Source organism: Anastrepha obliqua, chromosome 1 (genome assembly GCF_027943255.1).
Source record: "Anastrepha obliqua isolate idAnaObli1 chromosome 1, idAnaObli1_1.0, whole genome shotgun sequence".
Classification (NCBI taxonomy): Eukaryota; Metazoa; Arthropoda; class Insecta; order Diptera; family Tephritidae; genus Anastrepha; species Anastrepha obliqua.
This window is the reverse complement of record NC_072892.1, coordinates 25659981-25675419: the sequence shown is the minus strand read 5'-3', so window position 1 is coordinate 25675419 and position 15439 is coordinate 25659981. Positions and strand designations below refer to the sequence as shown.

General features: G+C 40.1%; 1 protein-coding gene across 1 annotated transcript; it reads right to left on the bottom strand.

The window, feature by feature from the left end:
- Positions 1-5055: 5055 nt before the first annotated feature.
- On the bottom strand, positions 5056-14472 carry LOC129251570 (sodium-coupled monocarboxylate transporter 1). Its single transcript, XM_054890843.1, has 8 exons — positions 14138-14472; positions 13883-14042; positions 11912-12029; positions 9522-9589; positions 8066-8217; positions 6036-6241; positions 5541-5959; positions 5056-5481 (listed from the first exon to the last, which is right to left on the bottom strand). Exons 1-8 carry the CDS (start codon positions 14356-14358, stop codon positions 5080-5082), a joined length of 1746 nt encoding a protein of 581 aa, XP_054746818.1. The 5' UTR covers positions 14359-14472; the 3' UTR covers positions 5056-5079.
- Between the last annotated feature and the right edge of the window lie 967 nt (positions 14473-15439).

Genomic DNA, 15439 nt, shown 5'->3' with positions numbered 1-15439 from the left:
ACAGGGTGTAACGTGACAGAATTAGGAATTAGAAGCTAAATTAAGAGAGAATTAGCGGTCCATCTGCCTAATCACTATAGCGTGGGTGTGTCACTAATCAAATCATTGCTTGCAAATGGTGGACATCTCTTAACGAGATGACGGAATATTTCTGCATGCATTTGATATGGATCTCCCTGAACCACGTTCCTGCTAGCTGGAAGAAAACCAAAGTGGTCTTCATTCCTAAGGCAGGAAGGAGGGGCCACGTCCTGGCCAAGGACTTCAGACCTATAAGTCTTACCTCCTTTATTCTCAAGGTGTTTGAAAGAGTGATCGACTGTCACATCGGAGAGCACTGTGAAACCAGACTTTCTCCAGCCCAACACGCTTACCTGAAAGGGAAATCTACCGAGTTAGCCTTACATGAGGTAGTAGGGACTGTAGAGAAATCTCTGGAGGGAAAACCATTCATTTTGGCGGCCTTTATAGACATAGAGGGCGCCTTTAATAATATTACGGCGGGGTCAATTGTCACGGCCCTAAATAGGGTCCTAAATAGGGGTGGAAAAACCTATCTACCTCTAGATCTCGTTCCTGCTTGGTGGTAGGGAAATAAATGCGGTGGCAGGAGGGGCTAGAATCACCAGATTCGTACATAGGGGCACACCGCAGGGCGGCGTCCTCTCGCCTCTCCTTTGGCTAGTAGCCGTAGATGAAGCCTTAATTCGCTTAAACAGGAGTGGGGTAAAGGTGGTAGCATATGCCGATGACTTGGTCCTTATGGTCTCAGGTCCATTCGCATCAGTAATGGCTGAAATTTTGGAAGGTGCACTGGCTACACTCAGCAGATGGGCCGCCAGTTGCGGTCTCAGAGTCAACTCTGACAAAACGGAGTTGATGCTATTCACCAGAAAATATAAGCCTCCACTTTTTAAGCTTCCTAGACTTAACAACGAGTGTCTTACACTTTCATCGGAAGTCAAGTATCTTGGTGTAATACTTGACCCCAAGCTCTACTGGAAGCTGCACATAGAAAATCGAGTTAAGAATGCCAATATAGCCTTCTACGCCTGTAAATCTATATTCGGCAAAAAATGGGGTCTCAAGCCACGTGTCGTACTTTGGATGTACAACTTAGTGGTTCTCCCAATTTTGACATACGGTTGCCTAGTTTGGTGGGTAGCTCTTCAGAAGGGCTACAACTCCACTAAATTAGAGAGAGTGCAGAGAACTGCATGTGTGGGCATCACTGGGGCCTGCCCCACCGCTGCGCTCAACGTTATTCACCACTTAATTCCTGTGGATATGCAGGTTAAATCCATTGCTGCTCAGAGTGCTATTAGGCTGAAGGAGTTTGGCCTTTGGAAACAACATCCTGTAGGACATAGCAACATCTTGAAGCAGATCTCCCCTTCTCTCTCTGATATTCGCACCGACCTCTCCATCCGCAAACTGTGGTTTGAGAGTTGTGCTAGGGCTATCTTTCCGAGCAGGCAAGACTGGAAAGAGGGGAGAGTTGGTGCGGATATAGATGCCTCTGTTTTCACTGACGGATCCAAAATGGAGTCTGGAGGGGGAGCGGGGGTCTACTCTAAATCAGCCAGCATCTCGGTCTCCTTTAAACTGCCGGAGACAAGCAGCGTCTTTCAAGCAGAGGTCTTCGCGATCCTGCAGGCATGCAAAATGCTCCGGGATCGCTGTTGGGAGGGAGACATTAATATTTTTTCCGATAGCCAAGCTGCAATCAAGGCACTGTCGTCACCGTATTGTAGCTCTCTTCTCGTGAACTCCTGTAAGGAGGAACTTAAACGCCTCGAACGTGCAGGAAACATTTCCCTCATCTGGGTTCCTGGGCACAGGAATATAGAGGGAAATGAAATTGCCGATGAGCTTGCCAGGAAGGGGGCGGCAGAACCGGATCCAGCTGCCCTCTTCTCAGACATCGGTATCCCCTTGGCCGTCGTTAAAGGGAAACTACACAACTTCTTTCTAAAGAAAGCGCAAGACAGATGGAGGTCTGTCTCATCGCGTGCCATTTCAAAAGCACTGTGGCCTCAATACGATATAAACAGAAAGCTTAAGGTGATGGGAACCCCCCGCCATTCAATTTCCAAACTCATTGCGGTGATCATTGGCCACTGGGTGATCGGCACTCACGCGGAGAAGCTTGGAATTCTGTACAACCCCCATTGCAGAAGCTGTGGGGATCCTGCAGAGAAAGAGACTGTGGAACACTTTCTCTGCAAATGTCCGGCTCTGGCGGCTAGGCGCTTGAGATTCCTCAGCGTCCCCTTTGGGGATGACTTGATGAAATTCTTCAGCCTAGATCCCTTTTCTCTCCTCCGCTACATCAACAGCACTGGATGGCTGTAGACGGTTTTATCTCCTCCCTAAATCCTATCACAGGTAGTGGTTCACATTATGGTATCAAAACGGCACGTAAGTGCTACTTGTAGTGTACCTGGGGTACTCTTGCCATCTTACCTACCTACCTGATATGGCTGTTAGGGTAAATTGACATACCAGGGAATTGTAAGGTAGACGAATTAGCGAGAGAGGGCAGCACCACTCGCCTCATTCTTGGTATGGAGAGCGTAGGGGTACATCTACAGTCTATGACCTGTCTATGGCACAAACAGCATAGTCTCTTCAGCCAACACGAGATGAGTTGATAGTCTGCCATGTAACGCTACCAAAAGAATTTGGCCAAAATGGGACGTCAAGGCAAACTGTATCTATGTTAGTTGCTTCGATCACAGGCCATTGTTTCCTAGTTCGACATGCTCAAAAATTGAACGTACCTCATTTCGACTATTGCAGAGTTCGTCAGACATTTTCTCTGCCACTGTCCTGGGTGGCATGCCATCGCATCTGCGTACCATCTCGCTCAAACCATGTGTGTGTGTACTGAAGGAAGAGTGTTCTCTGATTATTGGCAGAAAATAATCGTTTGGCATGCGCCGTTAAGAGACACCGCGCACAGATATTGTTTGTCCTTGCCGATTTTCATAAAAATATGGTCCAATTATTCCACTGCTTGCTAGTGCACACCAAACCGTCACTTTGGGAAGGTGAAGTTGATATTTTAATAGTGGGCTCTGTCGTTTAGAGGACCAATAACGGCAATTTTACTTATTTACACTTTCTTTTAAATGAAAATGGCCTTCATCACTCCAAAAAATTGGCGTTTGACATACGAAATCGTTAATCGTTAAGCTTAAGCGCATGCACGATTTGAAATTTGAAGAGGTGAATTCTAAGGCTCTCTCTCAATATTTCGTGCGCAATAGTTTTTGGAAGTCGCTTCGACTGTTCACCCGTCCACTGCGACATCGTGGTGTGACTATATCGGATCGTTAATCGGCTCTCAGCGATTTTCTAGTAATCACTTGATTTGGTGACGTCACCTGGGTTATAATGTTCGAGAGATCTGAAGCTGTGGTTTTACGCCAGACCTGTGTTGTTCATCCTAAATGTTAGCTTTGTTTATTGACTTTTATTATTAGTAGGGAACTATCAAAATAATAATAATAACAGAATAATTCAATAGATAATTCTTGTATCTGTCACATTTGGATAGTTTACTCGTACGCACTATTGGTGATTTTAACGTGCTTAAATGGTTCAGAAACTTAATTCCATGCTCTGCACCAAAGCCTAATATGGGAGATGAGCCTTGTTACTGATCGATTTCGCCAATTTTCAATACCAACCTACCCAAGGCAATGTGTCCCAAGTTGCATTAAAATTTATTAATTTTTTGCGCGAGTTAACGTGTGAATGGATAGACAGACATGTATAAATCAACTTCTCCCGTCATCCGATTCGCCCTCTCCACAACTGAGATTTTGAGCTTACAGTGAAATTTGATTAGACATATGAATTTGCGCGCTTGCTTTAATGGGGAGGATTTCGAGCTAGAAAAGCTGAAAATCCAATTTTTAAGCGACTTTTGTTTAAACTTATTCTCGCTATCCTCAGTTCCCTTTGCTGAGCTAATCGTGATCCTTCAAGCTGGATATCCATCGGCACTTTGCAACAGTCACTATATGACCGAGTCGTCTGGAGATAAGAAAAAATCTCATTTTGCAAGACGAAAATTTGACGTCCTATTGGTTGATAGAACTCAGCCGAATGCCGAATGACAAATGGTTTTTTATGAGAAACTTTTCATGAAAGAAATACACTCAGAGGTTTGCCATTTCATGCCAAGGGGCGATCACTATTAGAAAGAAACCTTTTCCAACATTTGGTGTTTTATGTCGACAGTGGGTTTCGAACCGGGCCTTACCGAATACTTACTTACTGACTTTGTTGGCAACTACAACCGATGTCGTCGGTTCTGGTCACTACCAAAATGTTGCGCCAATCGCCTCTGCATTGCGGACGTTGACGCCAGTTACAAACACCAAGAGCGGCCAGGTCGTTGTCGACATGGTCTTTCCAACGTAGATGAGGACGTCCTTTTTTGCGAGTTCCACCAGAGCATTTCGAACAGAGCACCTACTTTGGTGGAGCGTTTTTATCCATTTGCTCAAAGTGACGCTGAGTTTTAATGCGCTTTATTGAGTCGGTGTCGGTGTACAGCTCGTGGTTCCATCGTATTCGATATTTATCATTCACTCAAATTGGACCATAGATATTGCGAATAATTTTTCGCTCGAAAGCTCCTAATAACCGTCCATCGGTATTCGTCAATGTCCAGGAATCAGCGCCATATAGTAAGACCGAAAGGATGAGTGATTGGTAGAGAGATTGGTTGTTGTTGGTGTTAATGCTGGATTTTAGGTAAACAAAGTCCTTGACTACGCCGATCTCGTAATTGTCAATCGCAACCTGCTATCCAATACGCGTAGACATACCGAATACTAGTCACTCATAAATCCATTCGGCTACGGTGGCCGCCATATGCAGTAAGTTAAAACGTCATGAGTACATTTATTTCAAGAATTATAATTAAGCTAGTTTTTAATGATTATTTAGATTTTATTTGTACTCTTCTTCGCTCAAGCTTGCTAGCTCTTTTCATATACCATAGCACACCAAATAAATATATGTACATATACATAAACTAAACTGTTGATTAAGCTGAAGTATTTACTTTTCAAAATTAAGCGGCTTTAACTCTGGTAGTTCCTCCGTAGGCGGTAATTCATATCTCAAGAATGGATGTAAAACAGGCGACAGCAGTTTCAAATTTAATTTGTAATTCTGCTCCACAGGCAGAATATAGCTGAGGGGTATTGCGACAAGAAAAAGAACTATGCTGCCCGTAACGGCGTACCAATTGAAGGAGAGGTGAAAAATGTTGAAACTTTCAGTTATAGATGGAGTTGGTGTTGTGCCAATTGTAGATGTAGAACTTAGCAAAACAGTGGCGTTTGTTGCAGTACAATTTTCCACCGACATCGGTAAAGAATTGTAGTGCAGACGACCCTGTGCACCGATAATAATGACACACATAGTTATGATGCTTGTGATGACGGACCAGAAAGCGGCCTAAAATATTACAATATTATTAATGCCATTATTAATTGACTACTACAATCTCTACATACCCTGCCATGTGCTAGTGGCACTAACATGCCCAAAAGAAAAACACCAAAAACGGAGCCGAATGTTACGCCACCAATTGAATAAACCATTTGTAATATGGAAGCGAATTTCTCCACTAGGAAACCGCTAATAATGCTATATACACCAGAAGCGCATATGAAAGCGCGCATTATGAGGTTAGCCTTTCTTTCGGTATGCTTTACATGCGGTTTGATGTAATCGAAATAAACCACGCCCGCGAGTGAATTCAAACTAGCCGACATGGTGCTCAATGCGGCGCTAAACACACAGGAAATGAATAGACCTGGCATGCCACTGAGGTGGCCGACGACGTCCTGCACAAAGAACGGCACCATTTTATCCAGTTTCTGCACGTAGCCACGGGTAATCGGATCGCAGTCGTGATAGAGTGCATACATAACTGAAATGAGGAAAATTAAATTGAAATTAAGCATTAAATAATATGGAAGTATACATTTTAAATAGCATTCTCTTACTTATGCCCGTGAAACAAGTAAAAAACATGATGACAAAGAAGCCAAGACCAAAAATGATGAGCGCATGCCTCGCATGTTTGAGTGAAGGCAGCGAAACAATTCGTTGTACACAACTCTGATGCAAACCCACATAAGTAACCCACAAAACGATAGAGGTAATGGAAGAATTCCAAAAGGTGACGCGAGTGGTGGCATCAAAAGCGAAACTGGAATAGAAATAAAGATGGCAAAGGCTTTAAAAGTTTATTTACAAGAACAAAAACCCATATGCACGCGAAATGAGATCTTTGTACCCGGCTTTGCAGTATAAGATCAGAGGAAGCTGCGCTTATAATATCTGGGATTGCTCAGTAGACATTTTGCTGAGGGAGATGGCTACATCTTCAAAAAATAAGGAGAGTCGTCAAAACAGTGAAGGAGAGTTGTTGGCAGAGATGGCAGAGCGATTCGCCGAACGGACGTTGGACCTCTTGTTGGATTCCTACCGCACGAAATTGGCTAGACAGATGAGACATTGTGAAGTGGATTTCCACCTTCCCAAACATTGACGGGATACGAATGCTTCAAATTTTATTTGCATAAATTCGGACATTTGTGGAACAACATCAAGACCCGCATCATAAATAGGAGGAGGAGCTCGGCCAAACACCAAAAAAGGGGATATGCACCAATTATATATATATATAATAGTTTGGCAGTAGTCACGCGTGATCTGTAAAATCAACCCTGTTGGAAAAAATACCTCCAAGAGGAAAAACTAACACTCTACAAGACTCTCATCATGCCCGTCCTAACGTATGGCGCAGAAGCTTGGACGATGACAACATCCGATGAAGCGACGCTTGGAGAGAAAGATTATGCGGAAGATTTTTGGACCTTTGCACGTTGGCAACGGCGAATATCGCAGACGATGGAACGATGAGCTGTATGAGCTTTACGACGACATAGACATAGCGCAGCGAATAAAGATCCAGCGGCTACGTTGGCTGGGTCATATCGTCTTAATGGATACAAACGCTCCGGTTTTGAAAGTATTTGATGCGGTACCAGCTGGTGGTAGCAGAGGAAGAGGAAGGCCTCCTCTGCGTTGGAAAGATCAGGTGGAGAAGTACTTGACTTCACTTGGTGTGTCCAATTGGCGCCGGTTAGCACGAGAAAGAAACGACTGGCGCGCTTTGTTAAACTCGGCCAAAATCGCGTAAGCGGTTATCGCGCCAATTAAGAAGAAGAAGAGCACCAATATATAGTATTTATAAATTCGGACCTAAAGACGACTCTTATTGCACCTTCCGTGCAATTGACTTTTTTGAAGACGCAGAACATTATTGGTTTTGTCTGTCCGCAATTTGAAACCGAAGAGGTGTGATTGTGCAATAAGGTAGGGAAACCACTTGAGGTGAACAATCTGGTTGATATTAAGCTTGAGTCAAAAGAAAGAGAGGAAATAAAATCATCACAAAGTTATGTTGCACGGAGCGTATCCGTAAATTTTCGTAGAAAAGCAATTATTATTATTATTAGGCTAATGCTCATTGCGACCAAAAGAGATTTATTGTGCAAAGCCTGCTGAGGTGTATTATATTTTAAAGCATTTTGAAAATTTTAGCACATTCTGAGGTTAAAGTTCCATAATTTATATGGAGGCACGGCAACACCACCAAGGTGATGTAGCCGTTTTCTGCCTAGTGCAAGACATTTAGAAAGGCAATACGCCGCTCCCCCTCCGCTAAGCAATACTTAAAGATAGTTCTACGGACAAAGGGAAACGGAGCAGGGGTGGATTTTTAGTGCGTTGAGCCGAGAGGCAAGGCTCTACATCAAAAACAAACCAAAAAAACCACCTTCATTGTGATATCTAGCAAAGATAAATTTTCACATTTTACAATCTTGCTCTATTTTGTCTTTAAACAGTCTTTGATACTTTGGCGAGTGCAGACAACGGGTCAAGGGCTATTCAGACATTCTTCCAGTATTCTTTTGGACATCTTGAAATTCATTTCGAAGCTCCCGTATTTCAAATTTCAACTTACCTGACATCCAAGCGCCTGCCTTTGTGTGCTATGCTAAGCATTTTACTCACACCACCAACTTTAACTGCACCCAAGACTCCGACAATTACCACGGAAGCAACCATTACGGCAGCCTGCACTACATCAGTCCACACAATTGCTTTAATGCCGCCCTACGAGTATGTGTTTCAAATACTTGAAAGGTTTGAGATGTCATAAATATATATACATATGTTTAAGTAGTTAATACGAGGGCCGCCTCTCATATTTTGCGCCTTTGCTACACTATGTGTTGTGAGCTGTAATTCGATATTTCTATCGAAAAGTTTTTTGTTTTTTTAATCTTGTCCAAACGATGGAATTAACACGTGAAAATTTTCGACGGATGATTTATTACGATTATAGAGACAGGAGTGCATTGATCAACTTACTTCGACTTTTGGCGTTAAAGCACCACACTAAACCCCTATGAAACGCTGGTCCAACGAGTTCCAATGTGACCGTCTATCCTTGCAGGATAAATTTCGTCCAAGAATGGTTGTTGTGCCAGAAATATTAATAACGCAAGACCGTCATGTGGCATATCGCGACACAGAGGCATCCTTGGGCATTAGTGGGGCAGCATAGATTCAAATTGGATGAAGAGTTGTTGTCGTTGGATATTGCATAATTTGAGAAGTGCCCAAAAAAGGACTCTGTCGACTGGTGTAAAGGAATGTTGAAGAAATTTAGCCGCGGTTTGAACCAGCGGCTATTACATATTAATAGTTTACGCAACTTGTATCCATGCATATGAGCCCGAAACAAAACCGCAATCGACAGTATGGGTGCTCCAAGATGAACTTAATTCAATAAAAGTTGTTCTCGGAAGAAACAGCTCTAATCAAATGTTCGCCTGTTTTTTGTGGCAAATCTGGTCATGTCGCAACTGTAACAATTGAGAAATTTAAAACAGTCAGTTCTGAGTGGTACACAAACATTTGTGTAGCAGAAGTTTTGGAGAATTAACGAAAACCAACCGTCACAGACGAATCATCTTTCACCAAGCCAATGCGAGCTCTTACTCATCGGCTCACACAGAAAAGTTTTTGTGCACTAAAAATATCGAATTAATGGGTCATCCACGTTACAGCACTGATTTGAAACCTAATTATTTCTTTTATTCCTGAACATAAAAAAATAAAAATGCGAGGTCAATGTTTTTCAATCCCTGAAGAAGTTGTTGAAACTTTAAAACAGCTCGTTTTGGAGGTATCCACTTCTGAGTGACAAAAGTGCTTTGAAAATTGGTTTAAAGGAATGCAGAAGTGTATTTACTTCTAATCAGAATATTTTTAAAAACAATAAAGTCATTGTCACATTTATAAATATAATATTTTACTGTGGTTTCGTTATTGGGCACAAAATATAAAAATATAAAAGGCAACCCTCGTACTTGTATATGTGTAGATGATCGGCTGATGATGTTTTGGCTTACCAACATAGTGTAGATGATACAGATCGAGCAGACAACAGCATTTATTAAGTGAATATTAAGCCCGCTTACTGTCGGAAAGAAATAAATAGATAGTAAAAGTAATTGTTGAGTGGTGGAAGTGCAAAATTTTAAGTACAACTTTTCACGACTACGTCAACTGTTATTGTGTTGTTCAAAGAAAATAACAAAAAATGGCATCTCTTTCGATTTATTTCTTGATTTCGTATAGCCTAGGCATACGGCGGCGTTAATCGGGATTATCGGCGCAGTTAATTCTGATTAAAATTGTAGTGTGACAGACAGTTGTTACATCTGATTTGCTTATTGGATAGTTTTGTCAGTAAAAGCTGAACCGCAGGCATCAAATAGGGGTATTAACTGCCCTGATACTAAGAAAGAATTATTTAATAAAAGGAAATCTTAAATTGCAATTTCTCAAACTGCTCCGAAATATCAAATCAATTAATGTAATATAATTTCGAACGTGTTTGTGCAAACTGGCATTGCATCCAGTCTTTCATGTTCTTCTCTTTAAAACTTTCATTATTTTTCATCCTCAATAGTACTAACTGGCATTTTTTGGCAATGTTGCAGCGAAAACTCTCTTAATCTGCTTAAATTATGAGAATTAAGTCTAGTTGTCAATCCGTATTAGCTGAACTTAATTCCTGAGACATTTCCGAATTAAATCGTTAACTCCGTTTAACGCCACCGTCTGCCATTAGGCTATTAGGCTAAGTTCCGCTGAGAGATTGAAATTTAAATCTATACTAATATTATAAAGAGGAAAACTTTGTTTGTTTGTTTGGTTGTAATGAATAGGCTCAAAAACTACTGGACCGATTTTAAAAATTCTTTCACCATTCGAAAGCTACATCCTCCACGAGTAACATGGATTATATTTTATTTTGGAAATAGGGCTCGAGATATAGGTCAAAACGTGGACCCGGGTAACCTTCGGATGTGTATGTACAATATGGGTATCAAATGAAAGCTGTTGATAAGTGCTTTAATACGGGGTAATTTTCATACCTATTGATGACTAGGGTCTGGAAATATATGCCAAAACGTGGACCCGCCGCTTCTTTGAACCGAATTAAACCAAACTTACGCACATTGTTAAGTAAGTATTGACAATGGGCTTCGTAAAGTTTGGTTGTAATTCGGAGCACTGGCAACGGGTTCTTTTGAACCAGCCATAATGCCGCTTACTTTTTTAACGCTTGGGGCGGAACTGAACTGTCAAATTGACAGTGTGAATTACAATGTGTCAATATTTCTTTCTGATTTGGATGCCATAAGGAAAAAACGTAAGTACAACATGTAAAAATTGTTTGTGCATTTTTTTGGAGTGGATTTTGGAACAGTGAATAATTTCTTACGAAATTTGAGAATTTAATGTGAAATCCGAATGAAATTATGTGTTCGTGCTCCAATGCTTAATAAAACATATAAATTGAAACGAAAAATTCATGGATGATCAGGAAAAAAGACGATTCTTTATTCATATGCGTTGATTTGAAATTTAAAAACAATCTTCTTTTTTCCTGATTTTCAATTTATATTTTATATTTACTCAAAAACAAATAGAAAAACAAAAAATATTGTTTATGCCAAGCGCTTGAATAAAGAATAAAGAAATAAATAATATGAAAACCATATATTTTCTGTTCTAAACCATATCTATTCTATTTTAGTGTGCCCAGCGAAGGGGGCCGGGTTTGCTAGTCTTTATAATATATAACATCTGAGTATGTTCAACTATCCAAAAAATTGAAAAGTTCTAATGCCGAGGAAAGCAGCAACGATGGGAGTGATAACGAAATACCGAATTCAAAAACATTCAAAAATATTTCTTAAAATATATTTTAAAATAGAAATAAAAATAAAATCAAACAAGGTAAATTTTGTTTCTCTTTTAAATTTTATGGATTAATAGCATGCAAAATCATTTTCAATGATAAAGTCGTTCACGTGTTCGCAAAGACTGTAGATTATTTTCTAGAAAACCTTATTAAATGTTAATGGAGTAAAGCATTCTTTAATTATATAAGATTTAAGTTGTTTCGTCGAATTAATATGCAGGACGTTGTTAGTTTAGTAATTATTTTTACAATAAACACTTTTTTCATTAAGCATAAAAAAAAAAAATAAAAATTTAGTTGAATCCAGAAGTCCATACTTTGCTCCTTTCAATTATAAATTTACTCCAAAAATAAATCGCTTTCTAAGTTCGAAAATTCTAAATTCTTAATGCTTTGACCAAAAAACGTAAATACCGCATTTTTCCGCATTAAAATGGAGGGTTTGGAACAAGTTAAATTTTATGATATGTTAAAAAGTTCTTTTCAAAATGATCGAATGATTATGAGTAAATAGTAATTACATACCTTGCGAAAAAGCTAGGGAAGGTATGAATATGAAAATCGGTAGCATTAAAAACAGGGTGCCCATAAAGACAATAGTCAGCAGCTGTCGTGTGCCACGATTGAAACGCAACTCCAAGTACTGAAAATATAAGAAAATAATTTAGTGTCTACATAAAGAGGCATACAACGCGGCTGATTGGGTTTGAACTGTATTTATATAATATAATATTAAGGTGACTACCATTTGGAAGTTCGCAGGTTCGAGTTTCCGTGCATGAAACATCAAATGATAGAATGTTTTTTTTTTAATAGCAATCGCTCCTCGGCAGGCAATGGGAAACCTCCGGTACATTTCTGCCATGACAAAGCTCCTCATAAGAACGTTCGTAGTCGGCTTAAAACTGTAGACCCCTCCATTTGTGGAACCACATCAAGACGCACACCACAAATAGGAGGAGGAGCTAGGCCAAACTTCTAAAAAGGGTGTAAGCTCCAATTATATACCGTGTACGCTCTCTTAAGCGGACACCTAAGGGACTTAAAAATTTGAACGCCTAAGCGAGGTGTTCACTTATGAGAAAAAGGTAATAATATGCACATTAACCCTCATGTGTTATCGAGTTGTCCTCATACAGCTTATTGCTCCAGCGTCTACGATAGTCGACGTCGTTAATGTGGACGTTCCCTCAGATGCTGTCATCATCCAAGCTTCTGCGCCATACTCTTAGGACGGGTATGATGAGAGACCTATAAAGTGTTACTTTTGTTCGTCGAGAGAGGACTTTACTACTCAATTGCTAAAAGAGATTCTTCGTTAGATTCCAAGGGTGACATTGTTATCAGTGTTAATGGTGTTTCCTAAATAAACGAAGTCTTTTACAACTTCAACATTATAACTGTCAGCAGTGATGTGGGTTACTTCGAGAAGTACTTCGTTTTGCCCTCGTTCTCCACTAAGGCCGACAATGTGAATATTATCGCCATACGCCAGCAATTACACGCTCTTATAATAAATTAAGTAATGCGACTCGCACAATCTTTTCCAGTATCAGACTAAAGAAGTCGCACGATGTTGAGTCAACATCTTTGAAACCTGATTTGGTATCAAATGATTCGGAGAGGTCTTTTCCAATTCGGACGATGTTGTTGCTATTGAGCACCATTATCTTGCACAGCCGCATTCGTTTTTGCAGGGATACCAAATTCAGACAATGCGGCTTTTAAGCAACTATCATATTTTTTGAGGTGCCGAATGCGGCTTTAAAATCGCCGAAAAAAATGGTGTGCGTCGAATCTCTTTTAATGAAACTTTTCGAAGACTTGGCGCATTGTGAATATCTGTTCAATTGTTTATTTTCCAGGTCTAAAGCTATACTGATAAAGTCCAATCAGTTGTTTTATGGTGGGTCTCTGTATTTCACACAATACGCTCGAAAGAACCTTGTGTGTGATAGTTAGAAGACGAATTCTGCCATACTTGGTACAGATTGGGCAAAGCTCACTTAAATTCTCAGCGGCAGGTATGCTTTCATCCACTCATATTTGGCATTACAGCTGTTGCATGCACCTTACCAGCTCCTGTTTGCATAGCCCAGCCAGCAGTTGTTGTTCTTTACTTATCGCTACTCTCACCCTGTCATGGCGGGGTAGCGGAACGACAATCCTGTATTCGACGATTGATGGATCGGGATCTTCACTTTCTGTGTGACATCCACGGTTGTCACTATTTAACAAGTTCGAGAAGTGTTCCCCCCATAATTTAAGTACACTCTGGACGTGAGTCACCAGATCGCCGTATTTGTTCTTAACCGAATGTCCTCGTCACCGAATTTAATGATGAAACCATGTCACAAAAACACCCGAACAAGTAAATTTCGTTTCGCGTAAATTTGCACAGTTCTTCACTTCTTTACCATTGGATTAATAGGATTCATTTCCACTTACATTTGCGTATGTTTTACATGGACATATGTACATATTTTTTGAACATACCTCATAACAATTGGAAATGTTATTATTGTAGAACACAGGTATTACGACCCAATTGAGTATCGGTACAATTAATACTATCGCGAAAATATTGAAAATCCAATTTATACCAAACGAATACATCTCTGTTGGAATTGTCATAATCGAAATCGCCGACAATTGGCTAATGATAAAAGACAAAAAAGATATATAAGTTTATCAGTGCACTTTATTTTTTAAATCTCTCTCATTACGAAATATGTATTATGTCCCACTGACCTCGCTACAAGCGAAATAGCAGTCGGTAGTGTTTTCATGCGTCTACCGCCGAGTAAATATTCCTCTGTATTATCAGCACCATGTCCGAAAAAGCCAAAATAAATGCCAATTAGCAGTGAAATACTTAACATCAATAGAAAAACGATATAATCGATTGTGCCGAATGTGAATTGGTTGAGTTTGTCGACGATAGCTCCTACTGTCTCGTTTGCTGTTGACATTTTAGCAGATTAAGTATTTGACTTCTTTACAAACTGAGTGCACTTTTTGAAGTGTTTCAATTATCTATCCAAGTATGTAAGTATCACCGAGCACTGATAATCCGCAATCGGCTGCCCAATCGTGTGGACGTATAACTATTGACAGGTTTTGCGTGAGCACTTTAGTTTTAAAATCCTTCACCTTATAAATTATGGCCGTATTATACAAGAAAATGTAGGTGTGATAATTAGAGTAAATATTAAAATACTAAATTAAGTTCTTATCATGAATAGAGGGCCCATAAAACTCCCATGTCTCATTTATAAATTTGTATAATTACAACCTTTGAGATATGAAATTAGATGATTCGCCTTGCATTTAGAGAGCAAATTCTAAGTCTAGTAAGAGATAAAGCAGACAGGTGTCAATATTGTTATAAGAATGAAGTTTTGCATCCAATACCTAGTAGATATATGTAGAGGGTGTTTTTTTAGAACTTTCCTTTAGAGATAGTTATCTGCCTTACAAAAGGGTGATCGGATTGAAGTTACTTTTTCCAATAAGGTTTTTTGACAGATCACGCGTGACTACTGTCAAACTAAATACATATTTTATTTTTAGTATTCATTGACACTTCATCATAGAAAGACTTACGCCTCAACAACATTTACAAATCGTGTTGGTTGGTTGGTTGGTTAGAGTGGTGATTCATCCAGAATCCAACTAGCGCTTCCGCACCATTTTGTTGCCACATCCTCGTTACCAAATTGTTTAACAGTTATTTACGGCATGACTATTGTTGGTTATGTTGATATTACCCATATTAGCTTTGATGATCCTCGTTTCTAGCATGGAGATGACCCAGTTACTAATGCAACTGTCCACCTCCAGGTCTATCAACGCCCGTTGGATGGCATCTGTGCTAACATTGTTAAAGGCGCCTTCGATATCCAAGAATGCCGCCATGGTATAATGTTTGCTCTCTAGAGAGCCCTCTATTGTTCCGATAACCTCGTGAAGCGCCGTCTCCGTAGATTTGCCTTTAAGGTATGCGTGTTGTGCAGTTGATATACCAGAGCTCTCCAAAGAGCTTCTGAGGTG